General features: G+C 35.7%; 1 protein-coding gene across 1 annotated transcript in view; it reads left to right on the top strand.

Annotated features, from left to right (window-relative positions):
• LOC129273999 (mucin-2-like) overlaps positions 1-22,593 on the top strand; it is a 131,501-nt gene that overhangs the window by 18,979 nt on the left and 89,929 nt on the right. The window contains exons 7-18 of the mRNA XM_064108643.1: positions 603-1,136; positions 1,947-2,072; positions 3,745-3,853; positions 5,439-5,714; positions 7,714-7,879; positions 9,553-9,970; positions 10,493-10,626; positions 13,803-13,921; positions 16,523-16,569; positions 17,959-18,184; positions 20,609-20,655; positions 20,876-20,941. Coding sequence (XP_063964713.1) covers positions 603-1,136; positions 1,947-2,072; positions 3,745-3,853; positions 5,439-5,714; positions 7,714-7,879; positions 9,553-9,970; positions 10,493-10,626; positions 13,803-13,921; positions 16,523-16,569; positions 17,959-18,184; positions 20,609-20,655; positions 20,876-20,941 — 2,268 coding nt within the window. The remainder of the gene's footprint in view (positions 1-602; positions 1,137-1,946; positions 2,073-3,744; positions 3,854-5,438; positions 5,715-7,713; positions 7,880-9,552; positions 9,971-10,492; positions 10,627-13,802; positions 13,922-16,522; positions 16,570-17,958; positions 18,185-20,608; positions 20,656-20,875; positions 20,942-22,593) is intronic.

Genomic DNA, 22,593 nt, shown 5'->3' with positions numbered 1-22,593 from the left:
GAATCCTGCAAGCAACTTTTCATTATAACTCATTCCAAATACCATTGAATAGACAAAACAATTGGGACTACAAGAAAGCTGCAGTGAAAAGACGCATAACATCCTTATAGTGGGATTCCTGCTAATAGACGCGACACAGACTTTTTACAAGTTGCCTACTTCATTCTATACATATCAACACGTGTGACAAGTTATGATAATAAACCCCCATTATCATATGGGGGTTGTGGGCGCGTCGTTGGTGAGTGGTTCTGACTCTTGCCTTTCAAACAGAGGGTCGTAGGTTCGAATCCTAACCATGGTGTGTTTTCCTTCAGCAAGAAATTTATCAATACTGTGCTGCACTCGACCCAGGTGAGGTGATGGGTACCTGTTAGAATTAATTTCTTGAATGCACGAGCGCTGAAAGACAGCTCGAGCTAAAGCCGGGATAATAATAACAATGCGCCTCGGAATAGATTGTTTCAAGATGTATAGCGCTATACAAATGCCTATTATTATTATTATATGACATATTATTTGTTATTATCAATAGTTATGCAAATTAAAAATGTGACCTCATATACGTTTTCTTATCATCATTGCTTTTGTTTTTATTTTAGGTATGAGATTGATGTACGCTGAAAACTCAGTAATGGTTCACCTACCAATCACAGATCAGACAGAGACGTTTGATCCCACCATGACAGGTCTTTGCGGTAACTACGACGGTGTGACAGAGAATGATTTTGATTTACCAGGCCAAGTCCAGCACCTAGAAAAATTAGAGGACAGAATGGTTGAGTTCGTCTATGGCATGCAGACAGCTGAATGTCCTGAATTACCCCAGAGTATCATAGCACATCCATGTAACGGATTGGACGGTACAACTTTGCAGAAGTATTCCAGTACTTGTCATGATATACAGAAGTTGAGCACCACCTGCCTGGACTATGTCGATTTCGAGCTCCACTTCACACGCTGTTTGCATGAGATGTGCTCATGTGCGGTTGAAAAACTTTCAAACCCCCAAAGCGTGGCAAATTGGCAAGATGAAATAAATAATTGTCAACCCTGTGGTACTTTTCGGGACTTTGCATCCAAATGTAGCGAACACAACATCACCTTTAATCCTTGGAGAAATGAAACTTTTTGTCGTAAGTCTTATTATTATTACATCTAGGCTCTATCCCTCCTCGTCCTCCTCCTCCTACTACTTACAAGAACTGCTAGGCCTTCTACTACTACTATTCCCACTATTCTGCTACTGCTTGTACTACCTCTACTACATGTACTTCTTCTACTACTACTTCCACTTCTAGCTACTTCAATATTATACTACAAAACTACAACTCCAACCACCACCCCTACTACTTCAACTACTAGGTGTACTTCTTATGCTTTGTATCACCAACTTATACTACTTCTACCACCACAATGAGTAGTGCTATTACTATACTACTACTAAAGTACCACTAGTACTAATATGCTGCTATTACACTACTAGTGCTAATGCTATTATACAGTGTGTCCAGAAAAAAGGAAACCGTAATTCAGTGTAAGTTTTTCCATTCATGAAATGTACACAAATGAAAAGATAAGCTTCTCGTCTTTCATTTCAGACCCATCTCAATGTACATGATGCATACATGACTGAATTAGAGCGATGGAAAGTGGTGCTACTAAATCTTAATTTGCACAATCAAATTACTATTACTTGAATGTTTTGAATGTCAAATGATGAATTTCTGTAAAAATCACAATTCACAATTATTTAGCAATTTATTCACTTTCATTATAAACCCTTAAAAAATGTGTTTCTGATTTGATATTGCATAATCATTCTTACCAGACCAGACAATGTGGCTCAGTTGCAGAGTGTCCACCATTTGAACTAGATAAACTCTGGGTAAAAAACCTTATTACTCCTATTTTTATTATTATTGTTCTGTTTTCATTATTTTCAGCGCATAATTGCCAAACAGGCATGGAGTACGAAGACTGTGGCTCATCTTGCCCAACTGAATGCTCTAATCTGGAAGTGAATACTGAATGTCACGGCTACTGCGTACCAGGTTGTTTCTGCCCTCTTAGTAAGTTTTGATAGTTTGCAATCAGGCACTTTGGCAGAATGCATAATACAGAGTCTCAATGAAGGGACTAGACTGACAGTGTACCAGGGGTGGTATTCTGAGATCCATTTTATCTCAGATGAAATAAAATAGTTTATCTCCGTTAAAATCAGTGAGATAAAAATACCCTTAAAATCTCTCCAAATTAGTATTCTGAGAACAATTTTATCTTCATTTTATCTTTGTAAGACACCTATTTTTGAATCAATATCCAATGAGAAATGTGCTTTTATAGCTCTCTCATCTCACTCAACCAATGGAAGTACATTTGACTAGGAGGTATGGCAAAGGAGTGAGATTGCGTCACTTTATTTACTTAAAATACGCTTCCACTATACGCTTGCGCGTCTTTACAGAATTATCTGAATCTGACTGATTCTGATTTCGCACATTTTCTGTGATCAGGTCAACTTTGGCCTGAAATCCAGGTAATGTGAAGACCAGATAAGATGAGTAATCGTCTCGAATATGGTGTCCGTATACATATTGAATAAGTTATATCCCACTTTGAACCCGCAATAAAGATACGTTTACTGACTGCCGACAATTTAAAATAAATCCAGATCGGCTCTGAATAGTCACCAGCCGAATATTAGATTTAGATTTAAACTTTGTTGATTTAGATATAAATCTAAAAGATTTGAATTTAAATCTTTTGAGATTTTAAAGTTAATCCTTAACCCTAACTAGGCCGGGCTTTTTTGGCTGTTCAGTGGCCGGGGGGGGGGGGGGGGTGATATAACCCCCCCTGAGATCTCGGCCGCCGATTGCGCGAGCGCCGCAAAAATTTGCACGCTGGTAGTGTGCGATGTAATCTACAAAGCTGTATGGTAAAATTTTCCAAAATAATGAGATTTTATTTTATATAAATTAATTATGCTAATTTATGCATAAATCATACTTTTTGCTCTAATTCACTAAATAAAGCTCCTAGAATGCTAATTTTTGGTAAAAATATTCTTTGTAGCATTCTTAACAATCGCAATTGAAAAAAAATTCGGTTTGGAAATCAATTTCTTATGTATTTTATTGTTTTATGAATTTCTTATGTATTTCTTTGTTTTTCAACCTTTTGTTTTTCTTCGTTTTTTTCACCAGATTTATTGCACAACCTTTTTTAAGCATAATTATGCTAAAATCAATTGATTTCAGCTGTTTAAAGTAAAAATAATCATATCTTTATGAATAAGATGAGAAAACTCAATTTGCATTGACTTTGTACACAAAATCACGTTTTGGAACAATTTTTGGTCTGACATGCACTTATGAAATGTTGCGTAATTTCGGAACCGCATACACGGGCGTCATAAATTTGGTCTCAAAAGATGCGCGAGACTTAAAAGTATAAACTCTGCGAGTGGCGCGGTCAAAAAATTTCGCGCAGCGGAATGATCGCAGAAAATGTTGAGGGGGGGTTGATTCAACCCCCCCCCGGCCATTTTAGGGTTAAGATTTAAAATAAATTCAAAATTCGGTTGGTCACTATTGACAGCTGATCTGGATTAGTTTTAAATCCTCAGCCTTGTGGAGCCTTCCCTGTTTTGCACCTGAGTTGATACATACTGGCTATACAGGGTTGTGGCTGTGCTGCCATCACATTTTTATCTCATTCTTCCACTGTGCATTTTCACAGATACGTACTGGGATGGTGAGGATTGTGTGAGTCGTCAGCAATGTATGTGTACTTGGAGAGATTCTCCCATGCCAGTAGGAGCTGTTCTGAAAACACCTTGCACGGAATGGTAAGAGCATCAAAAGCGTTTCATCAGGGCGTTTTTGTACACATCCCATTCTCCACCAGGGGCCCATCTTACGAAGAGTTACGATGGATCCAATCAACCTCAACTGTCTGGAAATCCATCGATGTCATATTTTTTCCACAAAAAAATTGCAAAATGTCTTGTGTAAACAAAGAAAAGCACACTGAAATTCAAGAAAAGAATGGGTGTATGAATTTATAGCATATCCTGAAAATATTTTGAGCGAATATGCATTTTAAGTGTTGATGTTGCTTGCTTTCCATAGCTGTGGTTGATCATATCAATCACAACTCTTTGTAAGATGGGGCCCAGGCATAGCAAATGGGTACCTGGTACAATGATTGTTTGAACTCCTGACCGGGGTATCCGTGCACACAATACTGGATAAGCTTCAGTGATTATCACATCGTTCCGTGTATCCATTGAGTGTGAATTGATGCCATGCCAAAGAATGCCAGATTTACTGTTTGTGTTTTTAATTCAATAGTTGGTTACAAAATTAAATATATATACATCAGAAAAATATTTATAAAAAAAGACTGTCAAAGAGCAAAGCGTATGTGCTCGAAACGTCAAGAATAACAGTTCTTTTAAGAGCTATTATCAGAAAGATAAACCAACAGTCCTTTTCAGGACTAACCTACAAGGTGTTAACGCAAAACTCTCCAGTCTTACCACCATGCAAACCTTCAGAGCTCACATTAAAAGTATAATTATAGTTTTGGAAATAATAATCACATCGTTACTTGCAGAAGATATGGTTTGATATATGTAAGTTGTTTGTAGCTTTTTACATTCATCATAGTCAATCAATACAAAATGCAATTTCCCCTTCAGATGGGAAGTAGTTGATCTGGGTAGCATTTCATTAAATGTCTAATAATTTAGTTGCTTAGTTGTAATATTGATAGATGGAAATCACTTTTATAAAGGTAGCTCCTCTCACATCAAGCTATGTATGCACATATTGTGTATTAACAATAGGGTACTCCAGGGTGAAAATATATATACAGAGTAAAATTCACTTAGCAAAATGCTGAAAATGTCATCAAAATCTTATAACAAGTAAAGATGTTATTGAATTGTAAAGTCTAGCAATTATTTGTGAAAACAGTTACATGCACTTTGGCAATGATATTCATAAGGTGGGCTCATGATGTCATGTCCCCACTTTCATTTTTCTCCCTTATAATAAAATAAGTTGCAGCAACGGATGTCTAATGCATTAAATATGTGGTCATTCCAATATTCTATTTCCTGGAAAACAAAATGTGAATTAATATAATTTCATAAAAATAAAATACAAAATTACAAGTGGAGATACGACATCATCAATTTGCTCATTGAATAATCATGAACGCATGCATAGAACTGTTTCACCAAAAAATGCAAAACTTTAATATTTATTACTTGTCCAAATATGATCAAATTTTCAGTGTTTGTTTGTCTGATTTTTCTTTATCTGTTTAGAACATTAATTTCAGCCTGGAGTACCCCTTCAAGTATAAATTTTGACTGTGTTCCAATTTACGACACCATTATTTTTCTTAAAAAAAAAACCTTTTAGTATTTGCGTCAGTGCAAGTTGGGAGTGCCTGGATGTGAGCTGCCCATCCGAATGCAAAATCTATGGTGGTTCTTTCTATCAAACATTTGATGGAAAGGAATTCAACATTTACACCAAGTGCAAGTACACCCTGATAAATGTGGAACAGAATCACCTCACACCAGCGTTCGAGGTCACCATTGATACCACAGAGTGTGCGTCGAAGAAGCCATCGGACTGTCTCCGCGCAGTTGTTCTTGACATCTATCATGACGCAGCAGATCCGTATTCCATAACGTGAGTATAATTGTGGTGTTGGTTGAAGTAGGTCTCAACTGTGTGCCAGGGTTGCGGATGCTTAGTGCCAGAGTGCTGTATAGTGGTTCCCAACAGTATATATACTGTAGAGGTTGGCTAGGAAACTCCAGCCAGAGTGTGCATATGAATTCATTTAACAGTATATTATTTGCGAAAAATGTGATTTTTTTTTTTCATAAATGTTGTATTTGTAATTGTGTTATATACTGTACGTAACTAGACTAATGCATATTCCAAGTCAGAATTATTCAAATTACACCATAGAATTGATAGATCCTAATAATTCACAAAGAGTGGTATTGAGTTAAGGATAAGGATATATGGCATGTAATGACTATGAATTTTATGATCATATTTATGTTTAAATCCGATTAAAGATTACTGATAAATCTTAAAGGTTAAAATATAAATCTTGAAGGTTTAAATATTATTCTTACCTACCAAATATGCATTTTCAATCAAATTAATGATTACATCTTTAAGGTTTAGGCTTCTTTTTCATATTTATAATATATCACAGACACAGGTGACTGGTTTGACCTTGCACTTCAGATTAAAAAAAAAGTCAAATCAGTGTTAACCTATGTCTTTAATTGCTAGGTGACAATGGATAGTTATTATTGCATACACACCAATGACCAATCTGAAAGGTGTAATAGGACTTTGATTAGGATTATGATAAGGATTAGGATCATTTTTCTCAAGTAAATTCTTTACCATTTTAAACATATTTTTGGTTAACATAGTGGAGAGTCCTTTAATCTTGTCACCTATACATGGCCACCAATAATGAATTTTGATTTGATATGGATCATACACTCTAAATTCCAAGAATTAAAAAAAAATCAAGATCAGCTGTGAATAGTGACTAACCAAATATTTGATTTACTTTTTTTAATCTTAAGGATTAGCTTTGGAGTAAAAAAGAAAAAGATTCAAATTGTTTATCTTTACAGTATGTTAAAATCCACAAGATTTTAAATCTAGATCCAATGTTGGGCTGGTCACTACTCATAGTTATAGTGACCAAATTTTGCTCCATTTATTTTCAAGAGTATGTGTGCCAAAATTCTCATCAAACGTTGAACAAAATATTTTAATTCCTTGCAAAAGACCACTGCCAGCCACTTCCAGATTAAAAAAGTAAAATTGACTTGGATTTCTAAATGAATATATATGGACAGTAGCCTATGAATTCTTACTTCACTCTCAGCCATGAAAAACACACATTGTCTGTATGAAATGGCTCAATCCAAATGATAGACACACATTTCATCAACTCAAAATGGCATCCCTGCTCCCTTAGAGACTTCACCCTGAGATGTGATAATTACATTCCATAGATTAAACATAACACTAAAGAGTGTAAAACTAACAACCAAGGGTGTTTTAATAACACCCATAGGTGTTGCGCTAACACCAACAAATTTAACACTGGAGTAAAGTGACTGGTGTTATCCACTATTAGAAATCAATCAACACCACAACTTTTTTTGTGTACTACGGTTTATGCAGTGTTGGTATGCACTTTTGGAACACCTTTCATAATAGTTTTAAGATGTTGCACTAACACCAACAAATTTAACACAGGAGTAAAATGACTTGTACACCTGTAACACCACATTTTTTACTTTGTACTATAGTGTTGTAGTGTCAGTATGCAATATCAGGACACCTTTCATAATGTTTGAATAGTTGTAAGGTTTAATAACACCCATAGGTGTTGCACTAACACCAACAAATTCAACACCGGAGTAATATGACTGGTGTTATCCCCTATGTACACCTATCAACACCACAGTTTTTATTTTGCAGCACCATAAATCTTCAATTGGTTTTGCTCGGATACATTCCCAACCTGTCACTATGATAGGGTAATCACTCATGCAATGTTCGGAATCAAATTACAACCAATACATGGAATTGAAATAGCAATTGATCACATTTTCATCTACTTCCTCCTTTTCCCTTTTTGAAGTATTTCCAAAAACTTTACTCAGTACACATACAACTACAAGGAGGGTGTATACATTCATAACATGGCCGGGTCAATTCATCTGTCTACTTTTTTCGGAATGGAGATAGAGTTCAACCCGGAAACATCCAGTGTGTATATAAGGCTTCCTTCAGATATCGGAATAGAGGTAACATGTTTTGTTTCTCCTTCAGTTTATATATAATACATGTTTGTTAAATTCATTTTTGATGCTATGATTTGAATGAATAACTCTTAACCTTGGAAGGATGGGGGAGCACTCAAAAGGCCCTCTCAACATTTTTTGTGATAATTGAGCAATGTGAAAGGTTTGCGTCTCGTTGTTTCATGACTCTTTGAAAAAAAAATTTGTGCAACGTTTAAGACCAAAATTTGCAATGCCCAGGAATGTGGTTCTAAAATTACGAAACATTATGTACATTAACATGTAAGTGCATGTTAAACCCATAATTGCTCAGTATGTGATTTCATGTACAACACCAGTGTAACTTCATAACTGTATCATCTCTACTTAAACTGATTATAAACAATTACTTTCCCTGTCATTTGTGTTTGAAAAGGTGTCACCGACTATTTCCATATAAAAATAATGAAAAACAGTCGTAAAACAGAGAAGTACTTTTGAATTAAAGTACATGAATTCAAAATCCGTTTCTGAAACAGTTGTGAAAACATGTCTGTTCATGGGCAAGGATTGTGAAACTCACCTTTGTATATATATATATATATATATATTTGAGAGGATGCTATATATAGATACAGCGAGAATAAAGCAATCGACGTAGCTGGGGTTCAGTTCATCAAGTTTATTCACAAGCTTTCGGCCATAATTGGGCCTTCTTCAGTTATCTGAAGTACAAGAGAAACAAGTGGCCATAATGTACAAACAAATTTGCGGAATATGTATACACAGAAGAAGGTTACTACAACTTAAGTAAAGCCTATTTAGGTCGTAATTTAAGTTGTAGGAGTCGATATGAATGGCAGCCGCCTTATGAAAATCTATAAACAGACGTCTTAAAGAATCATATATATGTGTAGGCAGATTCTATATGAACGGTTAGGGACTTGTATTATACAAAAGATAGGTTTATTTTTAAGGATATTGGTTTTAAATATGTACATAAAATTCACATGAGTAAGCACAAGTTTGTAAGCATGTAGGAATTCTCGCGATCGCATACACTTATTATTCTTGTGCATCCTTTCACACATGCGCATAAGATACGTATCAAACTTAAAGCTAGAATACTTCGTAGAGCTAATACCTGAAGAAGGCCCAATTATGCCGAAAGCTTGTGAATAAACTTTATGAACTGAACCCCGGCTACGTCGATTACTTTATTCTCGCTGTATTTATATATAGCATCCTCTCAAATATATGCTAGAAAGCACCTCGCAATGTATAGGTCCCTGCTCTTCACAGTTATATATAAGAGAAACAAGCTTGAAACTTTCATGCTTTAATCCAACAAAATTTCTTGAATTTATTTACATGTATATATTATAATTGAAAAACAGGGGAAATAAAGAAAAAGGTAAGAGGAAAACTTAATATGTCCTTGTTTATTGTGGGTCATCAGCAAGAAAGAACTACTTATCTGAAAGAGTAGACTTAATCTCTCTACATCTATGATATTTGTTCTTGTCCCTGTTATTGTGATAGTGAATGAAGCCTTTCCTCCAGAATGGGTCATGAAATTTTTTTAGGGAAATCAGTTTTAACATACTCTTCCTGAACAAGAGCATTGAATGACAGTAAACATATGTATTATGTTGAGCTGCCTAAATAATGCTTCCAATTCTTTCATCACTTCACAGACTATGGGTTTATGTGGTACTCTCAATGGATCTCCAAAGGACGATTTCAGATGGATGCGAAACAACGAAGAAACAGTGGCCGCTGAGTTCGCCCGTTTAGTTTCTGCCCCATCCCAAGAAGCTCTCTGTGGAGAGAACGATAGGATGCCGGTGTTAGATTCTTGCTCCACACACCAGATGTACTCCACTTTGGCCACACAAACCTGTAACGCACTGCGGAACTACCCCTTCACCGCCTGCCACCAGGACGTGGACGTTGAGATCTACGTCAAGAAATGCAAGGAGGATGTCTGCTCTTGCCTCGGTGAGGGCGCATCAGAAGATTGCCTGTGTGACTCACTGGGTCGGTATGCCAGGGCCTGTTCCCGTTATGATGTCCTGCTTGACTCTTGGAGAGCTGATGTTGAAAAGTGTACCGGTAAGTTTCCTCCTCTCTTAAAATCCATTTTGCTAGTTTGAGTTAAAATTTATCTGAATTTCCTTGTTGACATGTCATTGGGTCAGATACTTGGCAATGTTGCACAGCAGTAAATCTACAACACCATTATTCATACTATCATTTTGCAAAAATATTGTTATCTGCTTGTGCAGGACAGATATTCCTTATGTGATTGTTGATAACAGTATGTTTGGCCAAGTAATCTGTGTAGGTAATCTCATGCTGCCTTCCACATGATTCAGGTAATTCAAATTAACCAAAGATTGCAAGGATTTAAATTTTAGGCTATGATTCCCACCATCAACCCTGTTTTTATTCTTCATTTTTATACTTTGTGAGAAGATTTTTTTTCACGAATATTAGTGTCCTTTGTTCTTCCATGCTTTTTTCTTTGTTTATCGGCTGATTCTTCATTGTTTTTTCCTCCTTCTTCTGCATTCCATTGGCCATTTATTCCTCATGTCTCAATTGTTTACGATATCAAACCATTTGCCTTTGCAGCAAGAGAATGTACTGTGCCACTGCAGAAGTTCAGCGAGTCCGGTGACAGATGTCATATGTCTTGCGCTGACATTCGAAATGAGAATACTTGCTCTGATGGATATGTAGCAGGCTGCTTCTGCCCAGATAATATGGTGAGAGGATGGATCATTTTTTTTATTATCAGGTCATTTTAAGGTGTTTTATTTGCCTTAACAAAATACAGAGCCTTTAAAAAAAAAATCTTTCCACTTCCGTGTCGCCAAACAGTAAGGCAATTGTGGGGAAGTGGGAAAGATCTGAGATCATATGTGACCTACCACCCCCAAACCACCTATAAGTCGCCAGCTAAGGTTCTCTGTAAATAGCCAAAATAGTCATTTAGTCTCCAAAAACAAAAATTAAAAAATAACTTATCTGAAAGAGCAATTCTTCTTCATACTGTAAAAATTTAAGTCGTGAAGTTGAAACAAAAAAACACACAAAAACAACAGTTTGTTGGACACTACTTTTTCAGACTGCTTGGAAGTTTCACTGAGATTACACAGTATGCACATCTCATGCCTGAGTGAACCCCAAACTTAAAACCTTGTTTTCTCCTTAATTTTTAAGCTCTTGATGAATTTCCTCTGCATTTAATCAAGTACTTGTAATGGTTATTGTTGGTCAATTTTAACATATCATATATCATTTTAAAGCTCAGGAAATGAATTTTCAAACTCAATAAAAATCTCAGTATTCATTTGGGTAGACTTATTGTTGGTTTTGGGGTGGCAGGTCACATATGATGCCCCTGCTTTGATTTAAATAATGACCCTGTGCTGATCCGTGATGCCGGTACAATAGACGATACATGTACCTCTGCGATGGTTGTACGGTGACCCTGCATTGATTGTACAATGCTCCTATGATGTGTAACGGAAAATAATCTTTGGATTTTTCAATTTTACGTAGCTCGGCGCTGAACAAAATCCTACTCCCTTCAATTATTGTGAATCCATAAAAAAGTGTATGTGACTGTTAATAAGGAGATAGTATGACTTACAGGACACGATCACCTACTGGCGCCCTCAGATAAACATAGGTCAAATGTAAATGGTGCATAACTTGGCTCAGTTAAGGTACCTTAAGTACCCGGGCCATGAACAACGAGGTTCAGGATCCAAATTCCACTGTAGCATTCTGGTTTTCTGTCCTTATGCTCCTTTTCAAGCCTGGGGTAATTATGCGAATGAAGGTGTGATGCAAGAGGAGGGAAGTGGGTGGTTTCAAGTAGTGGGGAAAAAAGGGAGAAAGATGGATGAAAAGGGGAAACAAAAGAAAGAAGAGTGTGGAGATGAGGACTCATCCCTTGATTGCCCTGAGAGCTGTATATTTTTCATTATTTTATTATTTTTATGTGTCCCGTGGAAACGCATGATAATGATATATTTCATCAATATTTTATGAGGATGTAAAAGGAGGTTTTGTATCATAATTGTTATAGATGTTATTAATTGTATCATCATTATAGATATTATCTTTGTTAGGTTATCAATTTGATTTAAATCTACCATGCAGATGGTTGGTTTTAATTTTATTTGTGATATTACGACACAATTAATTTTTACCCTGAATTAAAAAAAAAATAATTCCGCTTATGGAGAACCTTGAATAATCCTGTCCTCTGATTTGTTAAAAATGGAGCTTAATTATACCCTTGGTCCAAAGCATATTCACTATTCTGTCTTATTTGCTACTCCATTGACTTATTTGCTAACTTTGCATTGTGCAAGGAAGCGTATGATTCCAGAATAATAACAAGATAGACAACTAATTGTGATTCATATTCATTTACATTCATATATTTATTTATTTATTCATTTGTTATTTGAATGATTGGTTATTTGTTTATTTTGTATTTTTGAAAATTTAATTTATTTAGTATTTAGTATTTTTTAATTTTTTATATATTTTTTGGGGGTATTTTTTGGGGTATTTTTTTTAAACAAGTGCACACCAAGTTAACAATAATGCATAAAGCATTTCCATTTATTTGAAAGCAGGATAAAAGATCATTGTACATTAAATGCTTTGCTCATGGGCATAGGTGCCGCGGCCGGGGATCGAACACCAGACTTTCTATTTATGGCCAGGCGCCTTAGACCACTCGGCCAAGGCACCTCAATTTTCATGGCAGCTCATTCACCAATAGTTTCTTGGGGCCTGAACAATCAGAAACATATTTATTAAAAAAAAAACTATAAAAATATGCACCATAGATAGTATAAATGTGTATTATTTGGCACTCTTAAGTGATCATTGTAATTCAACCCCATTTAGGGCTTATTCCTGAATCTATCATATATTCCTCTGTTAAAATATCAGACCTCACATAGACCGTCAGAATACTTATATTCTGGAGTAATTACTTGGAATGCAATACCTCTGTTAATATAAAAATGTCCCCATCTATTGCCTTATTATAAAATGAAAGTATAAGAAGAAATTCATGAAGGAATCTTAAGTACAGTAAATGTTTATGTATTCAATTTACCCATCATAACTACACATCGTCGGCAGTCATCCAAACCGTTGTATCACACATACGACGGTACAAATCCATTTCAGAGAAAATCAACTTCAAAGTTTACTATAATATTCACACTAAGTTCCCAAGCCTTACAATATATTCATTCTTTGAAAATACATGGTTGGAAAGACCAAGACAATTGCTTGACATTGGTATTTTTTTTTTACACAAAACCAAGGATCAGAGAAAATATTTCAAAAGAGCTGCATGCTTGTAATTTCGGTGTCATCTGTTTAGATTTCCCCTGTACAAAAACGCCATAGGGGATACAACAACCCTATGCATTTGGTCAGTCAAAATGTGCAGCTTTTGTTTGCCTTGCTGCAGTACACGTTTCCAATGGGGTTTGCACATTTTATCAATAATTTTTTATGGCATCGCTGTAGAAATCTCATATCTCAGGGACTATAATAAATTGCTGCCTAGAAATTTAGCTATGAACAGAACAGGACTTGTACTTTCATTTTTTGCAAAAATCTCAAAATTAATTTATTTGACCAGAATTGACTGATACGAGGTTCGGATGAACGCCGACGATATAAGTATACCCTCCCTATTCTCTCTATGGTACTGGAGCCCAGCTAGCCTATGAAAGGCAAATGGCCTCTGCTGGCTCCACCATATTCTTTATATTTGCACCTTTATGTCTTCTTTTTTTGTTTATATTTGATTGTATTTGAATGTATTTTACAAGAATTTGAAATAAAACATGATTGCAATTTTTTTTTTAATGTCCTGATTTTATTTTATTGTCTCTAGGTATTCGACGAGCGTACACAGGCTTGTGTATTCCCATCCCAATGTCCTTGTGTGTATCACATAGTCAACCAGCGTTATTATGATTCGGGCAAGTCGAGATTGACCGAGTGTGGCGAAATGTAAGATTGATATCTTCAAACCTCTCTCAAGCCTTGTCCTTGTTGCTCCGGGTCAAATATTGTTATTCTGGATATCATTTTTTTAAATCTGTGTAACAGCTCCAATTTCCTACATGACCCTTTTGTTGTACTAACGTAATAGACATGTATTGCATCTCCTTTTGTTTTCATACTTTATTTACCATTTTGATGTAATATTGTTTTTCTATTTGGTTAAATACCCAACTTCTTTGACTGTCTCCCTCCTTTCATCATATTTCACTCTGCCTTGTTTCTAACATACTCTCGCTACTTTGTCTTACCTCTGAGCACTCCTGATGTTGGGTATTCCCATCAATTCTTTTGTGTAACTATTTCATTTTGATATTTGCCTATTTCTTCGTAAATTCTATGTTTTTATGCATCTTTATATACCATGTTGTATGCTGAACGTAATTCAGCCCTTTGGCTGCTATTTGCAGTGTATATTTGAAATGAACATTCAATTCCATTAAATTCAAGCCTGTCACGCATCCCACAGTCTACGAATCATCGTTTAACCTGTTAAACACGACTTCTGATTTCTGTGATTTCTGTAGGCTTCTTGCAAGCACTATCCAGTTCCAGTAGTCAATGACCCATATTCTGAAGTTTGGTGTAATTTAAATTCTGGTTTAAAGTTGAGTTTTAACTATGGATGGCCAGTTGTGACATAATTAAACTCCAACTGGAGATTTTCTATTTACCGGCTCATTTGACTCTCGAATCATTCCTTCATTCAATCTGGGAATGAAAAATTAGATGGTTGTCTTCACTGTTTAAAGAATTAAAAAAGGCACAGTAAATCGTGGGAAGCATACTATTTAACCAAAATTTGACATGTTGGCTTCCCATACGTTTTGCACAGTGTAAGACCATATTAAACCAGACTTCAGAATACGGGCTAATAGGTTAATTGCAAATGACAAGGTAGCTACTGATTTTCAAACAAACCAGGCAACAAGCATAATACATAATTCAAGGACAGATGAAATTTTATATAGATTACTGAAAACGCTGTTATTTTCGCGGGATTAATTTTTTGCGCTTGGCGGCTTCAAAACATATTCGCGGGTTCTTGAAATCGCGCTGCACACTCCATAATCACAAAGTCACTTCCTCCTTCCCCATCTGTGAATGGTTTTAATTAACATTTCAGCAACGAAATTGTATTTTCTGATCATAATTCTAGCTCTAAAGCGGCGTAATTCAGCATTGTTTTGATCCAATCATGAGCTTTTGTGACATTTAGCGCAGCTTTTCTTTGCGGCACGGACATCAAGGAAGGCAAAAACGGAGGCGCTGCTGGCCTGATATGGACAGCCGAGCACCGGGTAAGGACCGGGGGATTATGGCTATTCAAAGTGCATGGGATCAATCAACAAACCTGGGCGATCGACAAGGCGTCTTCTTAAAAATTATTACACAGATCTAAACACTCACCAATCAAACAACAATAGCAACTTATATTTCAAGCAAAATCATAATTTAAATACCGATCTGCAACTGTTAAACAAAATGTTCACAATGGAACAAATTCTCGCGATGCATATTATGATTTTGGAGCTTAAGCTTGCTTGCTTAACCCTTAAAGGACTGGGCTATTTGAGATGTATTGAGGACGGGGGGCCATGATGGCCCCCCCCTTCTGATCTCGGCCGCTGTTCGCGCGATCGCGCCGAAATTCAGCATGCACATTCCTCACCACATAAACTACACGATAGTGTTTAAAAAAAATTATGAAATAATTATTTTTTATTTATTATGAATAAAATATGCAATTTATTCATGAAAAACATTATTTGCATATTTAACACCCAATTTCACTTCAAATTTTCTTCTTTTTTTGCAGATCTCATTTTTGTAATCTAATTTAAAGGTTTCCACAAAGAAAAATTGCGAATGCCAATTTTTTCCTTATGTATTTCTTTGTTTTTAGAATTTCTTATATATTTCTCTGTTTTTTCATCTTTTGTTTTTCATTGTTTTTTCAATGGAAATTATTACAGACCATTTAACAACTAAATTAAAAATTTCATCTCCCATAGACTTTGTACACAAAGTATAAAAATGAGCCATTTTCGGCATGACATTGTCTCGTAAAAAGTCATGTGACGTCGCGATGCTATACCCGTATGTCGCGAATTTGGTCTCAAAAGTTGCGCGAGACTTCAAAGAAAAAAGTAATAAATTTTGCGGCGCTATCTTTTGGCGTTTCAGAAATATCGCGCGTAGTGTCAAGTGGGGGCATCATGGCCCCCCAGTCCTTTTAGGGTTAAATGTCGCTTTCTATAGGTCAAATTATGCAGTCTCTTTGCCAAAACGATACTCGCAATTGAACCGCGGTTCAAAACTTGCATTAAAATAGCTCATAAATTTGCATGTTTTTGAATTCGCGCTCGCAGATCTTGCCGCGAAATCCACGAAAACTTCCACACTGCGAAAATTTCCACTTTTACAGTATATAGAGATGAGGCCATTATTTACCAACTGCCATGATACAATTTCTGACTTTGTTTGGAAGTAAAATACTTCAATCCCTTTTGAATGATGTTTACACTTTTCTGTTTTTTTTTCTTGCAGCCATTGTAATGCAGGTATATGGGACCGAAGTGAACTTAATTGCTCAGGTATGAATCTGTTACATTGTTTTTTACATCCTGACAATTTTCTCTTCTCAAGGATGGAGAGGGTGTCTGTAGATTGTCTAGTATCAAAGATACTACAAGGGGAAGATCGGACACTTCAGCGATTTTTTTAAACGCTCGAATAATGCTCATGGTAGGGCGCCCACTAGCGTTGAGTAAGTAAATCTTCGCACATCGGCACATGACTGTGTATGTAAAAGAGAGGGGGATTTTAGAGAGGGCTCAAGGGTGGCCCATGGGAATAATTCATCTTTTCTTACCCAGAAAATTCTGAAAAATATTAATCTTTCATATATATATATATATATATATTCATCTCTAAGAAAAAAAATTAATAAAACAAATTCCAAAATGTAAAAATCGTCTATTCCTTCACCCCTTCACCATTTCTCTCATATGTTTTGTACACAACCATATTGCGATACGCAAAGGTCCAAAAAGGTCGTTACTTACTCAACGTTGTAGGGCCTCTTCCTGAGCGTTTCATTGCGCGGTCTATGTCCTGTCTGATCTTCCCCTTGTAGTATCTTTGCTATTATTCATTTATAATCAATTTATAAATATATTTTCTTTGGGGATTGACTGAAGTACATTTTTCTTTCTTTCTTTCATTCTTTCTTTCACTGCGCCTTGGGCACTCTGCCGAGTGGATTTGGCGCATTACAAATCCTATATATTATTATTATTATTATTATTATGATGTCGTTACTAGAGCAGTACTTTAGGAATATTATTGCATGTTAATAGATGCCTTAAGTGATCTGTTGGTACTTTGGTTGTTTTCAAACGGCCTTAGTTTATGATATCACTCATTGTTTAATATCTATAATATCAACAACAAATAGAGACATTAGTAAATTATAATAAATTTGGTACTTATTGGCTGAATTCACTGGCATGTAAGACATCTTCTCCTTGTCTGTACATACTTCTTGTACAACTTATTTGCGTAAAGGTTTTGGATAAATTGTCACTTGAAAAAAAAAATTCTCGCTTATTATTTTTACACATTACTAATCCTCAATCAGTCATGAAACAAATTAAAAAACAAGAGTCTGTTCCTTGGGGAAAATGCTAACATTTTGCACCTTCTAATGTCTGATGTGGGCAGGGTGGGGGGGGTTACCAAAATCCATTCCTTCAAAGTGTTGATGCCTGTGGCTTCCTTGGTTGTTCATTCCATTTAACCTGTTTTGTTTCCACTTTTATATTTTTCTCCATCATTTCATTTTCCTCTTTACATAATATAATACACACATGTAGCCCTTTCCTTCCCTTGTATGCCTCAAAAAGGGGAGGGCGGCCTGGAGATTTTTCTCTTTTTAAGCTCTATTCTCAAAATTTTACGTTACCTATCCCATTTTCTTGCAGTGCCGGTGTGTCCTAGTGATAAACAGTGGTCGGAGTGTGCTGTGCTGAAGACTTGTGAACTTCTGAATCCAGTGCGTAGTGTGGAGCTGTGTGAGGGAGGCTGCGTATGTCCAGATGGTATGGCCGACTTCTTGGGTAAATGCATTCCGACGGAGGAATGTCCCTGCTACCACCACGGCAAGAAATTTGAACATAATGAGAAAACAAAAATGGACTGCAATGAATGGTGAGTATGACCCAAGTTACATTCATCCGCTGGCTTAAAAGGGAAGTTCATCCTGACGAAAAGTTTGTTGTGAAAATACCAGAAAAAGTCATTTGAAAATATTGGTGAAAGTTGCCTTATACAGTGTATGTTGTGTAATATAAAATGTATAAATTTCAAATTTGTAACAGTTAATGAGGACTAAATTTTGTTTTCTTGCCTGAATGGCTGTGAAAATGATTTGCCTGATAATATAGTGAAGGTGCAATAAAAATCCCAGCCATTGCGTAGTTTCCTTCAGCAAGAAATTTATCCACATTGTGCTGCACTCAACCCAGGTGAGGTGAATGGGTACCTGGCAGGAATTTATTCCTTGAAACGCCCCAGCGCTGTAAAAAGCTGCGGGGCTAAAGCCAGGGTAATAATATCCAAGTCCTTTGGAAGCGCATAGAGACGTTATTTATAATGTGTTATGCACTATACAAGAACTGTCTATTATTATTATTATTTTTAAAAAAAAAAATCATTTTTTTTTAGAAAACATCATTTTACTGATGTGAAAAACTGCATTGCAGACATGTATGACATCACAAATAACAAAAATAATGTTCTGGAAACTTTTTTTAATCTTTGATGGATTTTCTTCAAACCTTCACCAATATTTCACATTATTTTTCATTTTTCTTTAATTACAAATAACTCTACAGTATGTCAGGGTGGACTTCACCTTTAAGTATATGAAGAGTTTAGTTGCAATATTCTTATGAGAAACTAAATTGTCATGATGTACTACCCTATCATGTGAACATAAAATTGGGTATAAAAGAAATATATCTGTCTTCAATTTTTTTTCTATATATTAAAAAAAAATTATCATTGTGGACCTAACCCCTTTTGCGAGCAAACTAAAATCAATCCAATCTCTTTTGATAAAAAAAAAATTTTCTTTGCTACTTTCATTCACGTTTTCATCTGAATTTCAAATTTTCTTTGGTATCATCAGAGTGACTAAAAATTTAGAGGTTTAGAGACAGAAAACAATAAAATTATGAAAAATGGACCTAACCCCTTTTGACAAATGAGTTCTTCAGAAGAGTTTAGTTGCAAAAGGGGTTAGGTTCACTCCAAGAAAATCCTTTTTTTAATTGCAATATTCTAATGCGAAACTGAATTTTCATGATACCCTATCATGAGAGCATAAAATTGGATGTAAAAGAAATTTCCCTGTCTTCATATTGTTTTAAGATATTCTTTTCCAAAAAAATTCTGTGTGGACCTAACCCCTTTTACAACTGAACTTAAATGGACCCAACCCCTTTTGAAAAAAGTGATTTTTCTTTGCCATTTTAGTTCACTTTTTAATAGGAATTTCAACTTTTCTTTGGTATCATCTTATAGAGCTACTAAAAATCTATACATTGAGACATAAAAATCAAATTTGATGAAAAATGGACCTAACCCATTTTGCAAGTGAGCTCTTCATATCCAGGATACAAGCTCACCAGGCCTTAATCTATGATGATTATTTTTGCATAAAATTGTCAACATTTCAGTCTGTGTGATTCATCTTCCATCCTTCCTTTTTCTTTTGTATCCTTTTCCCTTTTCACCTTTTCTCTTATTTCTCCTCTCCTTAACTTCATTATCTTCTCCACTCCTTTCCTTCTTCACCTACTTTTCGCCTCCATCTACATGCATATTCTTTGTTATCCTTCTCTGAATTCATATGATTTTTTTTTTAAATTGAACTCGTATTATATATACTTCTAAATTGTGTTCAAATTGTATTCCCTTTTTATGAAATTACGAGTATATGATTATGTGATATATTTTTTAACTAATATTTCAATTTACTTTTTTGTATTATGATGTTTATGTAATGCCCCTGTACCTCTGTAAACTTATCGCAGTTTGGCTTTGTTGCAATGATGTTTTTTATCAATAAACCAGTTATCTATCATATGTGTCCAGCCACCTCAAAACTAACATTCCTGACTTTTCACATTTACTACGTGAAAAATCTCTACAACGCACCAATTCCTTTGAAAAAGCAAATCAAATCACAATGGAGAGCTGAGAGGCTTTTGTCGAAAGTTGGTGGATCTGTATTATTTTAGATGAAATAGCACATTTACATGATATCAGAATAGGAATATGATTTTTAAAATTGAGGTCAACTTTTGAGGATTCCCTTGGTATACTATTTATGAATTTCACAAATATCCACACTATTGAATTCAGAAGCAATATCTACTATCTTGATCAAGTAGGAAAGGAATGGGGTAGGGTTGACATACTCCAGCATGTATGAAAAATATGTTCAATAATCATAAAAAATGAAGTTTCATCGCATTTCATCCAATGTAAATAATTAGATATTCTTTGAGTCATTTTCAGTTTGGTAAGACAATTCTAATTTCTCTATTGATTTTCTTTCCTTTTTAGCACATGTGAACCTAACGGATGGAACTGCGAGAAAAATGATTGCCCAGGTTTGTAAATTAAATTTATTCTCTGAAAACTTCAATAGGATGCTGATAATTATGATGATATTGCTGTTTAAGACTTTGAACACAATATGAAACTCTAGGTCCTTTTCAGCAGGAAATGCTTGAAAAAATATGGGTAAAACTGTAAGAAAAATGCCCACGTAAGTGTTATTGGTCATTAATCATTAATCATTTCTTTCCTGGCCTAATTGTTTTTGTCTAGGAACCTGTACGGCCTATGGGGATCCTCACTACAAAACATTCGATGGGAAAGAATATGCCTTCATGGGTAAGTTCATTCTCTGAAAATCAATCTTGTTTTTATCATAACTTATGTTGAATGGAAGCATGATAATAAAAGTGGTAATATTGTCATTACCTTTAATATACATGTACTATGTTACATGATGCATAGAACATTTGGGCCCCGTCTTCGAAGAATTGCAATTGGTCCAATCAGCTGCAACATTTGAAAGCCAGTAACGCAAACATCTAAAGTGCATAAAAATATATTCTAGATATAGAGTACATGTATATTCATAAATTCATAATTTTCTTGAAGATTCAGTGTGCTTCCAATGCGCACTTCTGATTGGTTGGAAATCAACTTTTGCTTGATCAATTCTCGCTACCCCAAATAGGAACAAAAATCTCATAATGCGCGAGACGAGATCATTTTCACTCCGTCGGGTCGTCATCACCACTTCCGGTTTAGAGTCATGCTCGCGCGAGGTTCGCGATACTGAGTTTAATTCCACCACGCTGAAATCGATGCCAATCAGCGTAATATGTACAGAGTATAATACTTTTTATTACATTTGGTCAGTTTTGATTCCATTTGAATTATAAATAAAAATAAAAAATATATTTCACGTGAGAATAATTTTTATTCATGTTTTTATTTGGTTATAAAAAAATCAAACAAATAATGAATATCTTAAAATTTTGCATTTAGCGACCGGCCTGACATCACGATCGTATTCAACTAGACACTAAATATATTCAGCATTTATTTCGTTCAATTTTTCGTCGACCACAAAATGGATAAAAATCAGTTTCGGAACTTCAAAAAATCTTAACTGACAGATGAATACCGTGCAATGGAAAGCGTCAGGCAGAATTAGTGACTTTAGCAGAAAAGGCTGTAAAACTGTTAGTGAAAGAGAGGGTTGTGATCACGAACTTTCCGAGCGAAAGCTACGTTGTGTTGTTGTGCATGACGGCACTGTTGATCTAAATGGCAAAACAGTGCGTTGGACTTCCGAACAGGAAGTTGTAATACCGAAAAAGCTATCCCATAATGCAATGCACGTTACAGGGATTTTCCCGGATCTCGGCGAAATCGCTATTTGGGGTAGCGAGAATTGAATTTGCATTTGACTGTAACCTCTTCTGCAACTGGTTAGATGCTCGAATGAATTCATGTGGGGGTGTCATGGTCTAGTGGTTATGACTCTTTGTCTTTCAATCTGAAGGACATGAGTTCAATCCCAGCCATGTCATGTTTTCGTTCAGCAGGAAATTTACCCACATTGTGCTGCACTCAACCCAGGTGAGGTGAATGGGTACCCGGTAGGAAGAAATTCCTTGAATGCTTGAGCGCCTATTTGGGCAGCACAGCTAAAGCCGAGGTAATAATAGTAGGGCTTTTTATCCTCAGATAAAGAGCGCTTTACAGATCCAGCTATTATCATTATTAGCGTCATGGTGTCGTGTTTTTGAATCTCACCATGGCTAAGAGTACTTCAGCAAGGTGTCAATCCACACTTTGCCACTCTCCAGCCAGGTTTTAAATGGGTACCAGGTAGGATGTGAATACCTTTGTAGTATGCCTAGCAATCAGGTTTTTGAACTCTTGTTGGAATGCTCCTCTGGGTGTGGAGAAAGTGCATACGTTGTATATAGGCATGCCAGGCTCTGATGATTGGGATAATAATATAT

This window comes from Lytechinus pictus, chromosome 13 (genome assembly GCF_037042905.1).
Source record: "Lytechinus pictus isolate F3 Inbred chromosome 13, Lp3.0, whole genome shotgun sequence".
Classification (NCBI taxonomy): domain Eukaryota; kingdom Metazoa; phylum Echinodermata; class Echinoidea; order Temnopleuroida; family Toxopneustidae; genus Lytechinus; species Lytechinus pictus.
Note: the sequence above shows the minus strand (reverse complement) of the source record. Positions and strands in the feature narration are given on the sequence as shown.